Here is a 20,616-nt window from a genome sequence, read left to right as displayed (position 1 = left end):
CGAGTGCAGTGTCCTTATGTGGCAGGAGAGTGACCAGCCACTTCTCTGGGGTCCTAGGGCTGTTTGTCCTTTGGATAGCCCGGTGTCACTTTTTGGCACTCAGGCCATCTGCCTGTTTCCTTTCTGCAGCTGCTACGTCCTCCCCACTCCTATCCCCAGTATTGTGGTTGTTGCTTTTCCCAACCTGCACCAGTGTCAGTGATGGAGCGGGGACACTTCCATGGGGCTGGGCTGGGTATGGAGGAGCCCTCAGCTATTGCTGACAGCAGCCTCTTCACTTGGACCTCACCACTGTAGCTGGTAGGGAGCCTGCCCCTGGAGACATGGATGTGTGGATCAAACTGGGCACCTTAAGTGAGAAAAACAGCATGGGTACCAGTCTCCTTAATCCACACAGTGATGTCAGCAGAGATCTGTGGCATGCTACCCGGCTGCCAAGCTGATACCCAGAAAGCCACGGAGCAATCTTCCTCTTTGTTTTACAAATAGGTACAGGCTTTTGAAGTAGGATCGGTTGTAACATATTTATTGTAAGAATGAAAGACAAAAACCAGAAGTCTTTGCCAAGAGCAAGTGAAATGGGCATGCCTTTCAAACAGCTACCACAGGACCGATTACCTTTCCAAGTAATTAAACATTGTGAAAGGTTATTAACGTGCTGATAATAGACAGCTTTGCAAACTGCCAGCACAGCACGATCTAACAGACGGCGCTCAGTGGAGAGATGGAGCCCTCATTCCCTGGGGGGCTTGGCAGAGCCCCAGCACCCCGAGAACTGCATGTAACTCAGCCGGGCTGGGCTGGACACAGCCACTCCAGACCCATGTCTGAAGGGTGGCAGGGCTCTCCCTTGCTGGCAGAGGAGAAGAGAAAGGTGGTCCGTGGGCATCCTCCCTGTGCTCCCCCAGGCAAATCAGCAGGTGTCTGCCAAAGCCTGGGCCTGCCCATACAGGTTACCAACTATTGTTTCTCTTCAAACCAACTTGCATCCACAAACGTCTCTTGCTGTGAATCCTCCAGTTTTTTAGTGTGTGTTATTAAACCTGCTTTGAAAGTGGGCTGAGCTGTAGGGTGGGTTTGTGGATGTATGTGGCAATGCAGATAGGGATGCAAGTAAGGATGCAGGATGCAGGAAGGAATGCATGTGGGGATGCAGGCAGTGATGTAAGATGCAGGCGAGGATACAGGCAGTGGTGTAAGATGCAGGCAGGGATGCAGGATGCAGGCAGGATGCAGCTGGGGATGCAGGATGCAGGCAGGGGTGCAAGCAGGATGCAGGTGGGGATGCAGGCGGGGGGATGTGGAATGCAGGCAGGATGCAGGCAGGATGCAGGTGGGATATGGGATGTGGGATGCAGGCAGGAATGCAGGACACAGGGAGGAGGCAAGCAGGAATGCAGGCAGGATGCAAGCAGGAATGTAGGATGCAGGCACGATACAGGCAGGCACGTGGGATGCAGGCAGGATGCAAGTGGGATGCAGGGTGCAGGCGGGATGCAGGATGGAAGGAGGATGCAGGCAGGACGCAGGCAGCACAGAGCCAGTGCCTTCAGAGAGTGCTGCATCTGCTGGGCCAAGGAGGAGTTGAGGGAAAGGAAGAGGCAACAAGACTGTTTTGTCTGGATCGACTCCTGGACAGGGGGAAGGTGCGTGGGTAAACAGTAGTGCCACTAACTCCAGCATGGAGCTGCCTGACAGGGACAGCCCTTGTCCAGAGCAGCCACCTCCTGGCCATCCCCTCAGACCACAGACGGAACAGCTCTGCTCTCCGCATTTCCATACATAGCACCGAGGGGAAGAAGGCGACGGAAAAAGCGCGGGTTGTGGTGGAAAGATGGAATAACATCCTGGGCGAGAGCATCCTTGGAACTCTCAGAGCTGCCTGGCATCGGCCGCGCTCAGGATGTTTTGCTGCGCTCGGCGTTGTTGGTGTCATACTCTGCATTACTTTAAAAGAACCTTGCATGTGGGTCGGGCGCACCCCGAGCTTCCAGGTCACCCCCTGCTCCCCAGAACGCCAGGAGCTGGGCGGGAGGTCACTATGGGATGCGTTTACAATGGGGCATCTGAGGAGTTACCGCACAGCGACAGTCTCCACCTCCCGCTCCGAAGCGTGCGGCGGGGTGACAGCTACCGGAGTGCCATCAGAGCAACAGCAAACGGGGCAGCTCACACGTTCCCACCGTCAATCTCACAGAGGGCCCTGGGGCCGCTCTCCGTTTGCCCGGGGTTGGGGCAGGGACGGGCTGGGCAGGGGACAAGCCCTCGCTTGTTCCGTTGGGTGCGGGAAGCGCCGTTGCACAACGGAATTCATTTTTTACATTTTTAGGGGATGCTGCAAGGCGGCGGCGGAACCCGCGGGTTGCCGAGCACCCGTGCCGGTGGGCCCGCGGCTTTGGAGGGCGCTGCCCCTTTAAATCGCGGCGGCGCGGAGCAGGGAATCCCTCTCGCGGCGCGTCATCCGCGGCAAGGAAACCCGCGCTGGCGTAGTGCGACGCAAATGCCCATTTTTGGCAACGACAGTAGTGCGACAGTGGACGGCACCAAGAGGCTCCGGCTGGGCGGGGGGGGGGTGGGAGAGAGATTAACGGGAACCTACCGGCAGCCGGCGGGCTCGAGCTGGGGGCCAGCGAGGGCGGAACGTGGGACGCGCGGGCCGCCAGCGGCGGCTCGGAGCGGCGCGGAGCCGGGGCGGAGCACGGGGAGCGCCGCCCGCCGCCCGTCCCCACCCGCGGGGACAGGTGGGCGGTTCCGGGCCAGGGGGGCGGGGCGGTAGCGCCGCGGGTTTGACGTGTGCGGGTGCACATGGTGTGGCGGCGGCGGCGGCGGCGCGGGGCCGGATAAACGGCGCGTGGGGCCGGGCGCTGCCAGTGCCCTGAGTCACGGCGGGCACCGCGCTGGAGCGGCATCCGCGGCTCTGAGTCACCGCGCGCGGGAGCGGCGCTTTTAGCGAGGGGCGTTCGGGGGCGGGAGCCGCTCCGCCCGCAGCCCCAGGGCCGGGGCCGCGCCGCCGGCGGGGCGAGTTCGGGCGGCGCGGAGAGAGAGGACGCAGCGCACGGGGCTGCGCCCGCCTGAGCCCCGCTCGGCGCCCGGCAGCGTTCCACCGCCCGCTCCCCCCGTAGGTTTTGTGGGTTTTTTTTTGGTCGGCTTTCCGTTGTTTTTTTTTTTTTTCTCCTTTTTCTTTTTTATTTTCCCCGTTTTCTTCGCCCGCTGCGGACTCTCCCCCGGCTGCGGGAGGCGCGAGGCAGAGCCCGAGAGGTCGGCACGGAGCAGGGGGCGGGGAGACGGCGAGGGAGCGGCGGCCGCGGCGCGGGAAGGCGGGGACGCGGCTCCCCCGGGCCGGCCTCGGACCATGTACCAGGACTATCCCGGGAGCTTCGACACCTCCTCCAGAGGCAGCAGCGGCTCCCCGGGACACCCCGAGCCCTACTCCGCCGGCGCAGCCCAGCAGGTAGGGCCGCTTCTGCCCCGTCTCGTTCGGGTGGAGTGGGCGCCGCGAACGCGACTTCGAGGCTGGAGCCGCGCGATCGCATCCCTACGGTTGGGACCCGCGTGGGCACGGGGGGACCGCGCTCGGATCTCCCGGCGGGGCAGCGCCCGTCGGCAGCGCGGCGGTCCCCGTCTTTCCCCCTTCCCTCTGCCGAGCGGCTCTCCGAGCGGTCCCGCGGCGCTCCGGGCCGTCTCCCCTGCGGAGCACACGCACGGTCCGACTCTTATCCCCGCGGCTCCCCGGCGCTCTCTCTCCCCGCCCTGCTGCCCCGGCCGCACGCTCCGTCTCCGGGCGGTATGGGGCTGCGCGCTTCCGTCGGGGCCGCTCCGGTCAGCGACTGCGGGGCTCGGGCGGTGAGCGGGACGGCGGGGACGGGAGCGGCTTCCTCGAAGCCGGGCCCAAAGGGCGCGACGTTCCATAGCCCGTCTTCCCATTTTCTTAAGAAAACGATCAAAAATAGATTCTTTGCCTATGTAGTCCCAATCCACCACTTCGGTGGAAGGCGTTACACAACCGGGGCAGTTATACAAACCGAAGTTATTTCATAACTTGTTTACATCGGCCCGCCTCTCCCCACTCTTTGGCTTTTTCAGAGTTGCGCTCCCCCCCTTTCTCCCTGTACTATTCTTTCTCGAGTGGGTCTGTGCGAACGGGCTGGCGGCGGGAGCGCCTTGCCGCCTCCCATCGAGAAGCCTTAGGATCGTTGTGAAGGAGGGGGGGGGGAGGGGAAAAAAAAACAAAAAAAACAACAAAACGAAAAAGTCCGCTCTTAAACTTTGCCAACCGTACCAGCCCGTGACATTCCTCACATTAAAGAAGTTTTACCAGAAATGACGCCGCGGTTCCCGGCCGCCTCCGAACGCATCTCGCGGGTGCCCTCTGCGGGCCGCGCAGCGCCGAGCGCAGACATCGCCGTGTCCGGGAGCGGGATCCGGCGCTCCGCCTGACAGCGGCCCAATGCGGCCCCTCCGCTCCCTCCTCCGGCACGTGTCCCGCGCTCGGCACTCGTCCGCGGAGCCGGGGAGTCTCCGGCTGTGCCCGGAGATCGGGCTGGCCTAGGGGCTGCTAACTTTGTTTCTCTCCTTTTCCTTCACGTGCTCTGGCGGAGCCCGTCCTCGTGTGTGTGTGCCACGGCACAGCCCGGTCTCTGAGGTGACAGACGCGGGCTCAGTACGGGACTTGGCAGGAGCAGAAGGGTTTTGTCGCAGAACGCAGGCGATATCTCGAGGCATCTTTCCCTTGGTCCCTGCAGATGTTGTAGATTAGGATCGCATGCGAGCGCTGCCTTCCCCCAGGAATGGGGCTGTTCTGCTGATTCCGGGTTGGGCAGATCTGCAGGGCTTTATCACCACAGAAAATATGCATTGCAGAAATTTTTTCTTCAGCGTTTTTTTTTTTTTTTTTTTCTTCCCAAAGCAAGGGAAGACGTACCAGTCACATGCTTGAGTGGAAACTGTGTCTCTGGGCCAAAACTTTGATGCTTTTTAATTATTTTTCCCATACAGCACAGCACTGGAACATTTTTTCTTTCAAGTTGCGTGCCGTGCTCTATTCCCCCCATCGCTGCCTTGCCATGTGGTACACACAGCCCCTAATGGGAACAATTTGTGTGCTCTCAGACTGGACGACTTCTCTCTGATATCCCAGCACTGCGTCCAGTCCTCCAAGGAGGCGTTCAGCACGGGACAACCGTTGGGGCCTTTTATTTGTTAGAAGATTTGGCCCTGTGCTCTATATTATAAATGCTCTATTGATAACTGAGCATTTGTTAACTGATCCACCTTCTGAGTGGATTTTTGGGAAGGTATTATGGTATGTGTTTTCCTTATCCCTCTGTTTCCAAGTTGGGCATGCCCTGCAGCATGTCGCTCCCAGCAGGGCCAGGGCCTCCTCGGGGCCGGCTCTGGTGAGGCAGAGCCAGGGCCAGGCTCAGCTCTTTGTGCTCCTAACATCCTCGCTCCTTGTTCTGCTTGTGTAATGGTACCTGTGTCTGCGTGTTGCTTGGATCGGGTGGAGAGCAGCAGCAGAGTGCGTGCTGTGCGTGCGGCCCTGTGGTTTGGCTGTCGCCCAACCTGTCCCTGTAGATAAGGAGAGCTGAGAGCTGGTGGAGGGGTGCCCCTGGGAGCAGGAGCAGTGTGTGAAGAGGTGGGCAGGCACATGGGCACGGCTGTGGTGAGGTGTCCTGGAGGGAAGGCCTGGCCGTGTGGGAAGCACACCGTAGGGAAAATCCAGCAGCAGCTCTGGTACCCGTATCTAAAGGCTCAGCAGTGTGCCCGCTGTTTAATATCTGGGGAAAATACTGCTTCTGGAGAGTACAGAATGCGGGTTTGGGGGAATTAAGATATTTTGAGGGATGAAAAAGGAAACCGGTGGCAGCAATAGGGCATGGCACAGACAGGCTGTAGCCAGCATGGCCTCATGCCCCGGCCTGAAAGCGAGCAGGGAGATGTGGCTGAGCTGAGCACCTCCTTTGCTGTCCAGGAAGCCTGTGCTGGAGGTGCAGAAACCCTCTGTGTGAAATAAAGGGATGTTTGGCAGTGGCTCTAACGACATTCAGATGATTAGTAACTTGGGGATGACTTGTGTCAGATGTTTGTATCTTACATGGCTGATTTGGTGATGGGTCTGACTCTCCTGGGCTCTAATGGGAGTCTGTAGCAGGTCAGTGAGTGGAGGATACACTGGTGTGGCACCACCACAAAGATCCTTTCCTCTGGAACACAAATGCTCTCTTTGCATAGCAAAGCACCAAAAAATCTTAATGCATTGTGCAGCCATATCTTCTAGCGTCCCTATAAAGAAGGCAGGATGCTTCTTTCTCTCTGTTTGGGTGCAGGAAGGCTGGTGGTGGCACAGGTGGATAAAGGTCGTGGAGGAAGGCACTCGGAAGTTCTGCTGCCAGTTCCACATCTCTTGATGCCAGCACCTGTGGTTTAACTTGTCTTGCACTTCGTCCCTACTGTGAAGTTCAGATCTCTTCATAATGATGTGATGACTGTGGAGTCACTGAGCCGTCCTCTTGTGGGCCATGTGATCACAGCATACACTGGGCAGAGTATAAAGAACGAGATTTTCACCAGTAAATTCCTCTGAGGTGTTTATAGTGCTCAGCTCTGGTCCTCCATCGACAGAGCTCATCAGGATGGCATTTACTGATGTGTGTGGTGCACTGAGGTTGTGTCGGGCCCCAGCTGCAGGTGAACTTCAAAGGTTCTGGTGTAGCTTCTGCTGACAGGATGGCACTGAGACTTGGCATTGTTCCCCCACTCTCTTCACTAGATGCACTCCTACCTTCTCTTGTCCTTTCTTGTTAGATTTAAGGCTATCCAAAGCTATAAACTGGCATTTATCTGCGTTCAAACTGGATCTTCTGGTCTGCAGGCTTTGGCAGCTGGGTGTCTTCTGGATAAATCTGACCCAAAGTGCTGTTGCTATCAGAATGTGGAACACTATTTGCAGTAGCCTTGCTTTAACAAAGCATTTGGGCACGGTGCTTGACTAGGCACACCCTGAAAAGGAAACCTGTGAAATGCTGTCTCTTATCTAGGACACTTACCTGGGTTGAGGTCAGGCTGATGCAAGGGCTCTCGGGTCCCTAGGAGGCTGCTGTGCTGACCTGAGAACCGGTGTTTTTCACAGGACCATTTAAATGCTTCAGGCTGCGGGTCCTACGAGCCCCTGCCCTCAGCAGTGGGTGCGGAGGCAGCTGGAGCAAGGCGTGCCTGTCTGTAAGGCCCAGTCTCACCATTGAAAGTCTCCTGATGGGAGCTCTTCATAGACAAAAGCATTCCTCCTCCCCTGCTTCCCCCTCCGGGGACAAGCAATTGTTTTCCTGGCAGTTTAGTGCCAGCATATTATCCAGATGGATTTACCTCTGTCTGAAATAAGGTGTATGCGTATTTTGGAGATCATTACCTACTGCCTTGGTTTTTACTGCTGCCTTGTTTTGTCTAGACAGTGCAGAGAGCTGCAGGGAACTTGTCCGATCTCAAACCTAAGAACTATTTTATAGGCTGCTATTAAAATACATATCCCTGCATGTAACCATCCTGGGGCCGGGCTTCTCACACTGTGTGCAGCAAGCACAGAACCTCTGAGCAAGAGGTGAGCTGCTGTTCTCTCCATACCCAGCTTCATGCAGACCAAGCCAGGATTTCGGGGGAATCCTTTGATAGGAGGCTTTGCTCTGTTTAGTAATGGCACTTCAGAGCCCAAGTTTCTCTTCCTTTTCTTTGGATTGACAGAGAAGTGTTTTTCTAGAAACTCCTTAATTCCCCTTTTGCCCTGTGCTGGAAAGACTAGTGGGGATGCTGGGGAGGTGGAGAACAAGGACAGGGCTGGGTGAGGGCATGGCTGCTGCGAGAGAGAGTTCACAAGCGAAACGTTTGGCGCTGGGCAGACCAGGATGCAGTAGGGGCCTGGGCCGGCAGTGCTGTGTTTACTTTGGGCGCTGCTCTGGTCCTTGCTGGGACCACTCCTGGGGCCTTCTGTGTAGCTTCTGAGGTTGTGTCATGTTCTGCTTTCACTGACAATTTATTCTCTCTCCCTCTCTTCTCTCCCCCGCCTTTCCTCTTAGAAATTTCGAGTAGATATGCCAGGATCAGGCAGCGCTTTTATCCCCACGATCAACGCCATCACAACCAGCCAAGACCTGCAGTGGATGGTGCAGCCCACCGTCATCACCTCCATGTCCAGCCCGTATTCTCGCTCACACCCGTACAGCCACCCGCTGCCACCACTGTCCTCAGTGGCCGGACACACGGCCCTTCAGCGACCAGGTGTGATCAAAACCATCGGCACCACAGTGGGACGGAGACGAAGAGATGAGCAGGTAACCATGTGGGGAGGAGGATGCAAGGCAGTCGATGGCGCGTGTACAGATTTCCCCTATACAAAGGGAGTCTCCCACTGCCCTCTCACAGTGTCACCCAGCCCCATGGGGACAGCAGAGGTCTGCCCCACACTCTGTACATGCGCTGGTGTTTCTCAAAATGATGCACAGTTTGAGCTGGACTGTGGTTTTCTTGCTGCTTCCTCAGTGTGTGACACGATTCAGCCGATCTCCATCACAGGCTTTGTGACACCAGGCTGTGTTGCGGCTGGGTTTCAGGAGCAGGTGAAACTCTCAAGTTGAGCCTTGGGTTTCGGTCTGAGTGTTTCTGCTGCTCCAGGCAGAAGGAAACCCCTGAGCAACCAGAGCTTTACATAGGTAGTTCACAAAACTGATGCCTAGATTACATCAGTGGGTGTTTTCTGTTGGCTCTGTGACCACCTGTGCTGCTCCAGTCTCACTTTGGGTGATACCACAAGTGCCCAGTGTCATGCAGGGAGGAACGGCTCCCCAGAACACATCCAGTCTCACAGAGAACCTTTGGGATGCTATGATCTACACCCATCTCCTCACCCTGACCTCTTCATAGCAACAAGATGGGTATCCTCCAGGTGCTGCCACCCTGGTGGCATTCTCACAGTGGGGTGGGGAAGCTGGTCCCACTTCTGCCCATGCCTTTGTAAAGCCAGTCTGAAATATCTCGAACTCCCCAAATCGCTCTCAAGCAGCAGTTCTGTGGGTTGCCACAGAGAAATGTAACAGGATGCGCTGTGCGCCCTCAGTGTATGAAAACACTGCTGCGTGAGGCCTGTTCCCAATAAGATGCAGCAGCCCTGCTGTTATTTCTGCATCATCTGCTTGGATTCACACTCCAATTATTTTCTGTGGTGTGGATCTCTAAAGGACCCAATTGCCCAATTGGGATCTGAAGGGCTCACTGCAGGCCTGTATGTACTGGGCAGAATAGGTGCCATCCCTTCAGCCAGGCTCAGCCACCTACCATCCCAGCATACAGGGCTGGTTCCAGTGCTGGGGGAAGCTCTCATGAGAACCAGGGGAATAATTAGCAGCAACTAATTTGTTTGACAAATGCTGCCTCTGTGTTCACAAATTGGCCATGAAGAGATCACCATATTCTCTGGTTTATTTGTTGTTCAGAGTTATTTGCAGAAGGATGCCTGCCAAGCAGTTCCTGGCCTGTGGCTTGTTTGCAGGCCATTTGCTATAGGTCATTCAGATCCAAGTCCCTTTGATTAGACACGTGCTATGGCAGGACCTAGACTGTGTGCACTGACTCTTTGGCTCAGGTTTCCACTGCTGGTGCTTGCCTTTTTGGAAAATGTTGTGTAACGTTGTAGGAAAAGAGCCTGTCTTGATGAATGGTTCTGCCAGTGACTGCATGCATGGGGTTTGGACAAGCGACAGCTATAGTTCGTGAGTGCAGCAGGGACACCGAGAGTGCCAAAGCAAACTGCTTGCAAACAAATTTAGTGCAGCTTACAGAATATGCCATTTGAGACCCATTATAATGTAAAGCAGGCTCGGATTCACCTCTTCAGCCCCCTCTGAGATTTTTTTTTTAAGAAAACATAACTTTTGAGATAGATAACTTACAAATGACTAAAGGCCCTGAGAAGACTCATTTTGGTCCCAATGTCTTTCAGTGAGATCTGTGCTCCTGAAAACCACACACAGAGGCCTGGAATCATCCCAGAGTTCATATGCATGTCTGATGCTTTGCATTATGGATACAATTGCACAAATATATTTTATCCTGCATACCTACAGGCTGCAAATGGAGCAGTCAGAGCCATGCTGGGTTGCCTGCTGGGGCTTCTTACGGGGCTGAGGGTACCAAAACCCACAGAGGGAGGTGCTCCTGTCCCAGGACAGACGCCGTTACCTACTGGTAGAGGAGCTCTCAGGCCCAAAGTCCTTGTCCTGGAGTCCCAAATAGCAGCAGAAGTGCCTCTGTCCCTTAGTGTGCGCCCAGAGGTGCGCTGCCTGCTGGTGAAATTGTTGCCACCACGCAGAAGAGTCTGAAAAAAGCAGAACAGAGAGAGGGGAATGCCCAGCGGCTGAAGTAAACTCCCTGAAACTGTGGAGATCAAAATTAGGGAAATAAACTAAACCAAAACAAACCAGAATGAGGTTAGAATAAAACTAATGCAAAAATGAAAAGGCAGCAGGAAGATAATCTTGTTTGCAATTTTGACATCTCTGAAAATACTAAAACTGAAAGCTTCTATGAGAAGGGAGTTTTCTTTTTTTTATTTTATTTATTTATTTATTTATTTATTTATTTCCTATCCCTTGCCAACAAGCACCTTGCAGAGCACTCATCCTGGTTTTGGGTTCAGTCACGGCAATACCAGTGTAAGGTCAGCCCTGAGCAGAGCAGGACGTGGCGTGGGTGCTCTGGTTACCACTGCTGGAGTTTATAAGAGCTCATCTCAAATCCCCAAAGCTAGGCCTGACCTCACCAGATCCTGCGGGCTCCTGCTTACTTCCTCTGGTGTTGCAAGAGTGTAACTCTATGGGTTTCTACGGAATCACTCCTGACTTATATCAGTGAGGATGTCAGCTGGCCTCAGGAAGCCCTTGGTATCACTGGAGCCTTGCCTGCTGATGTGAAAAGCAGTCTGTTATCACGCCGAGTGCTTGAAAATCTGAGGTCAGACTTTGGGGTGGTATAAATAATTGTTGCTTCACAGACATCATGAGAGCTCTGCTGATCTCCCTCTCTCCCCCCCACCTCATCCCCGACCTTCAAGTTAACAACTATTTTTGTGTGGGAAGCAGCAGATAATTTCTTTCAAGAAAGAGGCGCTTACAACATCGCACTCTGGTTTTGCTTAATGTACCACCCAAGTTGTGAAACAATCAGAGCATCTTTTATCTGTTTGGCCTTGTTGCAGATTCACTGTCCTCTTACACAATCTCCCACCACTGCTCCCCACTCTGCCTTCTCCTCACCCTTGTGCTAAGACCTGGTGCTAGCAGAGATACTGGGCGCTTTCATCTTCTGCTGACATCAGTGGAGAGGGGGAGTGCTGAGCATCCTGCTGGATCAGGCCTTTTTTTCTTTGCGTTGCGGTTAAATCCTCACAAACTTCAAGGAATGCCTTGCTCAGATCTGATTGTGGGTTTTCTTGGCACTTGCCCATAGCTGTCGCCCGAGGAAGAAGAGAAGCGAAGGATCCGGAGAGAGAGGAACAAGCTGGCAGCTGCTAAATGTCGTAACAGGCGCCGAGAGCTAACAGAGAAACTCCAGGCGGTACGTGCTCTGCATGCATTTCTCCCTCCTTGTTGCCTGCCCTTCGGACCAGCTTGCAGGGTGTTGCTCTCTCTACCAACCTATCTAGGGAAGATGCTGTAAAATGCGTTCTGCCTTCCCCTTCCAGGACTGCCCAGTTGCATTGCTCTTGTGTCAGCAGTGGTGAGGGCTCAGCAGCCTAAGTTCTTCTCACTTGCTGCCCAAAACATCCTAGGAGGTCTCTTCCCATACAGCCTGCTGACCAACATGTATCTCCCTAATCCAGGTCTCTTTCCGTAAGTGGAAATAAATATGCTGTGCGCTTCAGATGAAACCTTTGAAAGCACACAAGACTCTAGTATCACCTGAAAACAGGAGAAAGTGAGGCAGTGTTATATGTACTTCTCTAAGTTACATCCTTTAGACTAACCTGTCTCTGGTGGGTGTAATTCAAGGGGAGCAATGCAAAAATGTATGGTTTGGTGCCGTAGGGGAATAATTAAGTTAAAGAGGGTAGGGATGAGTGCAAGAACTATGAGGTGGGTAAGACACTGGCTGAAGAGTAGACAAGGATGGGTTGCATTAACAGAGTCTGTAGAGATTCCAGCACTCCTCTTCAAGAAGCAGCCTGGGCTTGGTTCTGTTTGAGCTTATTGAGAATCACAGCTGTGAAAGCACATCGGTGAAATGTGCTGCTGACTCAAATCTGGGAGGTATTCTCAGTGCAGGGGAAGCTGGACAGCCTATGGGAAGAATTTAAGGATTCTCATGACTAAACTAATATAAGTGAGAGGAGTACAAACTAGGAGGTCATATCCTGACAAATTGAGGGTGAATACTTCTGCAAGCTCCTCACACAGGAAAATACTAATTGCTCACAGATTGACTATGAGCCATCAGTGTTACACCATCGTGGGAAAGGTAAATGGAGTAATCCTGGGATGCATCAAGGGATAAAACAGTGAAGATGAAAGTGTTAATCTTTTGCACAAGTCACAGGCAAGGCCTCATCTAGAGTATGAGATACTAAAAGAAAATGAAAACAGTTGAGATAGGTTTATACTATCTGCATCTAGGAAATGAAAAGAACATAATTTAACCTTAAGACAAAACCCAATGGTAGAGGATCTGAATCCTCTCTGCTAAGGTGTCTCTCAAGTAGACAGCAAGGGAGAAGAGGTATTTTAAGCCACAGAACAAGACAAGAGTTGTAGAAACCATCCATGAAATAGCAAAGGTGAGCTCATGAGAAGACCATTTATATCCCCTAGATTGGAAATAGCATTCAGGTAGACACAGGAAGTGCAAAATGCTGAACTAGCAAATACCTTGCTTGAAGAGGCTGGGGTGTATCTGCCCACGCCAGCTGGGAGCTGGACTTGATGGCCATGTTTTAGGTCAGGAGCAGTGCCCGAACCTCAGATACTTACTTATTCCATTTTTATCTGCAGGAAACTGAGGTGCTGGAGGAGGAAAAGTCAGTGCTTCAAAAAGAGATTGCTGAGCTCCAGAAGGAGAAGGAGAAACTAGAGTTCATGCTGGTTGCTCACAGCCCTGTGTGTAAAATCAGCCCTGAGGAACGTCGGAGCCCACCAACCAGCAGCCTCCAGAGCGTTCGGACTGGAGCGAGCGGAGCAGTGGTGGTGAAGCAGGAGCCTGTGGAGGAAGAGATCCCATCTTCCTCTTTGGTCCTTGACAAAGCTCAGAGGTCTGTCATTAAGCCCATCAGCATTGCTGGAGGTTATTATGGGGAGGAGGCACTCAACACTCCCATCGTGGTGACCTCAACACCAGCCATCACTCCTGGTTCCTCCAACTTGGTGTTCACCTACCCCAACGTTTTGGATCAGGAGTCTCCTCTCTCCCCGTCCGAGTCCTGCTCCAAAGCTCACCGGAGGAGCAGCAGCAGTGGTGACCAGTCCTCGGATTCCTTGAACTCTCCCACCTTGCTGGCATTGTAATCCCCTTAGGCCCCCCATTGCCAGTGTGTTACATCCCCCGCCCAGCTCCATGGAGAGACCCCTCCATGGGATTAGAGACAGGCACAGGATCGTTCAAGCACAAGGGCAGCAAGAACAAGAATGGGGAAATGCTGCAGCTCCAGGAAGGAGAGCGAGGACCAACGCCAGCTCCCTGGAGGCAGGAAATGGCAAGGGTGGGACTGAAGCACCAGGACTGATTGGAGAGGGCAGTGTCTCCTCTGTAGGGTCTGCCAATGGAAATCTCGTCTCGGCACCATAGTGGACTTGGGGAGCATTCCTGGCCAGGACTGAAAGCGAGCTGCAGACAGTTGCTAGCCATCCCTTTCCTTTGTGAATTGATCTAATCGGTTATGCTCTGTGCTTAGATCTTTCTGGTTAGTTACCTTACAACTTCTTCTTTCCCCCTGTCTCTCTCTGCCTATCATTTCCAATGTTGTCGATCCTATGACATTTCATCCCGTTGATCTGTACTCTAAAGGCTTGTTAGGATCTTTCTTGGGACAGGCTGTGGGAAACATGCACGGTTGCCTAGCTGGGAAGGGGATGCCTGGTGGGGGGGTGGCCAAGAGGAGCCCAAGGGCTCAGTGGCAAGGGCAGAGCTCATTATCTGTGACACAGACACAGTAAACGGAGAGAACAGGAGGCTCACATGGAGGACTTTTTTTTCTTAACGAGTAGATATACTTATCCCCTTGGGCTCCTCAAAAACCAAGTTAGCATCTCAGGGCCGAAGTGGCATCAGAAAAGCTGCTGAGTTGGCCTTAGCAGTGTCTTTGGCAGGATTTTAGCCACAGTTTGGTAATACCAAATCTGCTGCTGGACTTGTTTAGTTCTCCTGGGCTGCTCGTTCTCTAGGGAGTATTGCATCTTCCTTCCCATCAGGGTCCCTGACTCAGATGCTGATCTCTTCCTGTTAGTAAAATTGTCCCCTCTCCTTGGTAATATTTGCAGAACATACTACCAAAAGAGGTAGTGCTGTGGAGACTGGCAGTGGTTAGGAGTGTGAAGGGATTTTGTTGTGCCCTTGTTGACTTTCCTTGTGAACACGGCAGCACGCTTCCACACAGTTGATACTTGCTGGTGGAGTTTACTCAGAGCTCAGTTTCCGAGGCTGGAGGAAGGCAGGAGTCCAGCCTCCAGCACAGCACAGGCCTTGAGGCACTCCTGGCCAGGCAGCAGTGGTGTAGCTGAAGTTCTAATAACATCTGGTGTGACTGACAAGTTGACATTGGAGAAAAATCAGTTACCATTTTTTGCACCTTGGTCTCTGGCCTCTGTTGCTTTTTTGTATTTGCAGTGTAGTTGATCTGGTTTTGCTGGGGTTGACTGGCCTAAGGACCAAAAACAAATCAGAGGGCTCTTCCACCAGCATTGGGTCCCTGTCTTCTCCAGCGTGTGGGCTTGGCTTCTAGTAGTAAGTTCTTACAGAGTGCACAAGTGCTGAAGTTCACTGCTGAGAACAATAATGTGTGAAACTGTTCTTGCTTGGAGCCAAACTCAGTTCCCATAGGTGTCAAGGCACTGATGTACCATGACTTGTGCACATGAGGATAGCTCTGCTTGCCAGTTAAGTTGCTTAGGGGATGGCTCTTCAGTCCAGCCTGTTGAAGCTGTGATGGCAGCTATTTATTGTGAGATTTTCTTCGTTATTATTGTCTTTAAATTGGCGGAAACTTGGGAATTTCTTGGTCAGGCTGGACCTGGAGAAATGAAAAATGTAATGACGGGGTCAGTGCTGTGAGATGCTGAACTGCTGCAGCTCCTGCCAACTCTACTGGGAATTAATAGGGCCCAGTCTTGTGCAGGCAGGCCTTTGCTCAGGTGGTCTGGATTCCCTCAAACTCTGGTCACTGCCTATTCCTTTAATCATTTCAAAGGGACACTATTTGGCTGTTTTGTTTTTTATTATTATTATTATTATTATTATTATTATTTTAAACCGAGTTATTTGCAAGAACTGCTGCAATAGAAAGATGGTTGACCTTTTTCCTTTGTAAAACTGATTCAGTAATGCAGGTTTTTCCATTGTTGCTTAAATATTTCCATTGTTACACTAGTGCTAGAAGTTTCAAATTGATCTCTTACAATAACTAAAGTTGATAAAGGAATTCTCCCCTCACATGATCATCAAAACTTTTTTTTAATAAAGTAGAGGCTTTATGAAAAAATCCTTAGGTGTGGCCTTCCTTGTACTCTATCCCCACATCTGCCAGCCTACAATTGCCATCCTAGCAACCAGAGATGTTTGTTTTCACATTTGACATAGTCCTCTGTGATAGCCCAGATTGGTCTCTACAAGTTAACCTGAGTGGGCTTTTTTGTTTGTTTATTTGTTTTTCCCTATATTGACAGTTCTCATGTTAGGGACTCGCCACTCATCCATACCTGCTCCCCATTCCCATGGGAGAGGCATGTATCCCGAGGAAGTCAGTGATTCCTACCTTAGCTTTTGCTCCCTGAATTGTTGCTGGAAGGAGCTGCAGCTGGCTCATGCCCACTGCATGTTGACCTGTCATTGATCTTCTTAGAGGTAGGACAGGAACATCTCCTTTTCTGTCCTATGATACTGGTGGGGAGCAATTTGAAACTGCCCTGAAAAGAGAATCACTTTCTGCTACTTGAAAGAGCCCTGAATACCTTGTGCCTGCCTGTTCTCTCCCTCAAACCTCTTAGAGGATGTCTGTGTTGAGCTCGCTGGTCTTCTGCCTTTTGTATTTAGTGGATCAGCATTACCTTTGTTTAGTTGCTCGCAGACAGGTACAGCTTGAAGTCTCCTGCTGTTTTGGTCTGGCCCTGCGAAATTCTTTACAGGTTTATTGGTGTGCTTTTGGGAATTGAGCGTCTTCCCCAGTCCACAAACTGTATTTGCCTTGAGTACCTTCCCCAGAGATTCCTAAACGTACAGAGTCTCCATGTTCTTCTGCACATACTGGGGATGGTGGGTCAGTTTCTGAGCAAAAGTTGTTGAAGTTGGTAGAAAAAGGCCCTGGGAATTTCAGCTGGTCTTGAACTGACCCCTTAGTGACTGGCCCAGTGAAACATCCAGCAACATCTGAAGTTAATCAGTGCCCAACTAGGAGTGGCAGTAGCAGCTGCTTGAAGGAGACCCTTGGCTTCCAGGCAATGTTCAGCATTCCAGCTTTGCCCTCATTCTTCCTTCCTCCCTCCCTGGTTGTGGCACTGCCTTCATCCATTCCTTTCTCATAGGTGTGGAAATGGGTTAGTCTCAAACTGCTTGTGGTGTGACGGTATTTGGGACCAACCTGCTGGGGACAGTAGTAGCTCTCTGTTGTGTTTTTTATAATTATTATTTAAATGATCTACTTAGTTCATCTGAACCTTTAATTTTGCTGCTTACTGTATGTAGGATCCACCTGGCCTTTATCCTAAATGAAAAGAAAACAAACAAACCTAAGACACCCCTCTTCTCCCTGGTATCTTATTATTTATTGGCAGGCAGCCGTTCTGTGCCTGCTCTAGCAGATCTGCCTGCCATTAATTTAACATCCTCCCAACTTGCATTCCTGGTGTTTGGTTGTTGCTTTTCTGCTTTTTGTTTTGATTTTTTTTTTTTTTTTGTTCATTCCAAGAAAGACTTCTGAAATGTAAGAAATCTTATTGTTATGACACTTAGAAGTTCATTTTCATTAGGAAGGCCAAGTCAAACATTTTAAGAGGTGAGGGGAACAATCTACATTTTATTTCTTATTTATTTATCATGTTTACATCTTTTTTTTTTTTCTTGTTCAAGACTTGGATATAATAAAGAAAGCATTAAAATATTCCAATTTTCTTCTTTTTTTAGGTTTTTTTTTAATTCTTTAAATAAAAGATTCTGGGTTTCACTGTCTGTATAAAATGTAAAAAAAAAAAAAAAAAAAAAAAAAGATGCATTATCACATTATCATTCCTCTGTGAACAGTAAGTGGAGTTGAGGAGAAATCTCAGAATACAAGATAATAATAAAGTTCCATCCTGTTTTACTTAATTGTTCCCCTCCTATCCTGTATGATTAAAGGGTTATTCCACTTTCTTGTTTGTGGTTACTTGATATTAAAACCATATTAAAATGTGTAGAAAATAAGTATCCAATTGTTTTTGCTCAGTGAGAGGATAAAATGTTGTATATATCTTGATATACTGTGTAGTTCAAAGTAACATCAATAAGGGATAGTGCATCTTTATTAGAGCGATAAGTTACTAGTGTCACTAAAGTCTACTTTAAGATCCTCAGACATAAAAAGGGCCTGATTCTGGTTCCACTTCCCTGGGGAAATGGAAAGCATTGGTAGCATTTTGCTGCTGCAGAGTGGATGTCAGAGATGGAATTGAGCCTCAGCGATTAATATGCGACCATGAGGATTATTGAAGGTTTGGGGGCACCATCATCTTTTTTTTTTTCCTCAAAAGTTTTAGCTCGTGGTTTTTCTTTTTTCTTTTTTCTTTTTTCTTTTTTCTTTTTTTTTTTCTTTTTTTTTTTTTTTTTTTTTGTCTGCAGTGGAATAGTTTCTGCCAAGGAGGTTCTTAAAGGTGACTACTGAATTGGAACCCTTCTTTGCTCGCTGTGATCTTGGTATCGTTCTTGCAGTCCTGGAGAATCTCAGTTCTGAGGTGTTCTCTCTGGTGCTGTCTCTTCTCTGTTCTTGTTACTTTACTGTAATACAGGCCTACAGTATTTGCACTAAAACAAAAAGCTTGTTAGAGAAAGCTTGCTGCTATGGAAGAAAGAACATATTAAAATGGTTTTGCTTTTAAAATTTTAACTGAGTAGCATTTTGTAGAATAAAATCAATTTAGACTGAAAAGAAAAATGACTTTTCTTTTTTCCTCTGCACTCCCTCCCCCATTCTCCTTTCTTTCCTTCCTGTTACTTGGTGTGATGGTTCCCCCCCTTCTCCTTTGGTGCTCAGTTGTAATGATTGGCTGTTATTGTTGACTATGCTGCTGAGAGTTATGACACTTGTAAATCTTGTTTTAATGACATTGTGGACACTTTTGTATAGCAAGAGCTAACTGGAGTTCTTCTCTCTCTGTTAATTGAAGTCATTAAAAAGCTCCCTTTGCCATGAACAATTAAAAGCTCGCATGTTCCTTCCATATGAACAAATGGGTACAGCATTGCCAGGTGCCTGGCTGTAGTACATTTCAGTGCTTTTTTCATTAGAGCAGCTGCAATCTAGACAGCTGTTAGCAGCAACAATAGTAAATGGGGCAGAGGCTAGCAGAGCAGACCACCTGGGCTAAAAGGCAAATAATGCATTAATCCTTTCTTTGCTTCAAAAGGAAAGGGATAGAGCTAGAAAATGCATGCTGAGGTGACCTTATTATTTTATTTTTTAATCCACTGCTTCAGCCAGAAAGACTCAAAGCTTCTGCTCTGAAAGCTTGGGGTGGGGTGGACACCACGGCTGCCTCACTGGCAGAGAGAAGGAGGTTAATATAGAATTGCCTTGCTCACCTGGGAAAAGCTGCAGTCTGGAGTGGAAACCCAGACACCACAGGTTAGGAGTGGAGGATGTCATATTCAAGTAAAAATACCGTGGTGGGGAGGAGATGTTGGGTGAGTCATTGTTAGCCAACATGGCGTCGGGCCAAGCTGCTCGTTACTCATGGGTTTCCTTAGGAGTAATGTCTGCTTTGGCTTCCTGCTGGTCCCTGTCCTCCCTCTTTCTTCACTCTGTTCTCACAGTGCCATAGGGGAAGGTGATGAGAGATGTCGGTGCAAGTTATGTGGCTTGTGTATGGAAATATTTGTGAAGTCATGGGGAATGCTGAAGGTATCAGTCACCAGAATGGGGAATACGTGCACATGCCTGCGTGAAGTGAGCTCAGCAGTCAGGAATCCATATTGTAGGAAAGCTGACATGAAGTTGTTGTAGGACAACACAGGCTGTAGAGCTGGAGACAACTTTGGGATGCCCCATGGTGCTGAGGATGCAGAGGGTGAGGAAAAGCCTCCGAGAGGCTTCTTCCAGATTTATTTGTCCTGATGGAGCTGAAGGAAAAGTAGTTATTCTGGGGGGTGAGGGAGTGGCAATTATAAGGAAATTTGCTGAAGGACCCATCTTTTAATATCTGTCTCTACAGAGCCTCAGGCACAGGGGAGTCCCCATTTGATCTCCTACTACATGCAAGCTTTCTTGAAGGGGAATGCCTGAAGCGATTCCTGCCTCACCAAGGGCTTTGCCATTACACTGGTGCATATAGGCCAGCCCCAAGGTCTGTCAAACCGGCTCTTCTGGCAGCATTCCCTGCACCCTCCCCAAAATGACAAGCAGAAGGATACATCCTTGCTTGCCTCCTGCCACCCTGGGGTGCTCCCTAAGGTCCTGGTAGCTTGCAGTGACCTTCCAAAGGGGTTAATGTTGCTTGTCTGCAAGTGCTATTTGCAAGACTAGGCCTCCTACCTGATTTCTTCCCAGCACCAACTGGTTGCAATGATCTTTCGTCATCATTAGCTTACAGGCTCTGGAATGTCCACACCAGGTGCCATAATTTGGTTTTGAAGGATGAAATTACACAACCGAGCAAACCATTTTCCATTTCATTTTCCATTCCAGTCTTCTAGTTGGGGGAGGCTGAATTCTACTACGCTGACATGGATGTTGTGTTTTTCCCAGCATCCTCATCTTCTTTTATTTAGATCTTCACTCCATGTAGGGAATTCCCCCTCATTTAGAAACAGGCTCATCTCCCCCCACCCTGCAATGCCCAGATCTTGTTGTGCAAGTGAGGGACCTGGGTGTTATTGTGGGGCAGCTGTTTGCTCCCTGGTGGAACTGTGCTGGACAGGAGGGTGTCTGTTCCTTCTGCAAAGAAAGGACACAGAAATCATCAGTTACAATGCTTGTGTCATGATGAGTTGATGGCCTGATAGCATATTTACTGTGTACATGCATTAAGAGATGATCCCAACTGCCTTTTGCCTGTTCCTTCCCCCTTGCACAAGACTTGTCCCTGAGTTTTCCTCACAGTCACATTTCTCAGTGAAATAACAAGAAAAAAGGTTTATCTCTGGAAAGTATAAGAGGGCAGCCTGATCTTAAAGGTTCAGAGG

At 50.4% G+C, this 20,616-nt stretch overlaps 1 protein-coding gene and 1 long non-coding RNA gene across 2 annotated transcripts in view; one reads left to right on the top strand and one right to left on the bottom strand.

The window, feature by feature from the left end:
- LOC146544911 (uncharacterized) overlaps positions 1-5,231 on the bottom strand; it is a 37,968-nt gene extending 32,737 nt beyond the window's left edge. Inside the window, exons 1-2 of the long non-coding RNA XR_014882041.1 lie at positions 4,023-5,231; positions 2,600-3,927 (exon numbers count right to left, since the gene is read on the bottom strand). This is a non-coding gene — a long non-coding RNA (uncharacterized LOC146544911). The remainder of the gene's footprint in view (positions 1-2,599; positions 3,928-4,022) is intronic.
- FOSL2 (FOS like 2, AP-1 transcription factor subunit) lies at positions 3,309-18,638 on the top strand. Its single transcript, XM_085219401.1, has 4 exons — positions 3,309-3,451; positions 8,067-8,321; positions 11,491-11,598; positions 13,029-18,638. The coding sequence occupies exons 1-4, from the start codon at positions 3,353-3,355 to the stop codon at positions 13,536-13,538; spliced, it is 972 nt and encodes a 323-aa protein (XP_085075527.1). The 5' UTR covers positions 3,309-3,352; the 3' UTR covers positions 13,539-18,638.
- The last annotated feature ends 1,978 nt before the right edge of the window (positions 18,639-20,616 follow it).

This window comes from Meleagris gallopavo, chromosome 2 (genome assembly GCF_905368555.1).
Source record: "Meleagris gallopavo chromosome 2, MGAL_WU_HG_1.1, whole genome shotgun sequence".
Lineage (NCBI taxonomy): Eukaryota > Metazoa > Chordata > Aves > Galliformes > Phasianidae > Meleagris > Meleagris gallopavo.
The sequence above is the reverse complement of the archived record's forward strand: the minus strand, read 5'-3'. Positions and strand labels throughout refer to the sequence as shown.

Excerpts from the sequence above, each read along its gene's own strand:
- FOSL2 (XM_085219401.1), top strand. The coding sequence starts at position 3,353 with ATGTACCAGGACTATCCCGGGAGCTTCGACACCTCCTCCAGAGGCAGC. Across the intron at positions 3,452-8,066 it reads CCGCCGGCGCAGCCCAGCAG|AAATTTCGAGTAGATATGCC; the intron begins GTAGGGCCGCTT and ends CTTTCCTCTTAG. Across the intron at positions 11,599-13,028 it reads TAACAGAGAAACTCCAGGCG|GAAACTGAGGTGCTGGAGGA; the intron begins GTACGTGCTCTG and ends TTTTATCTGCAG.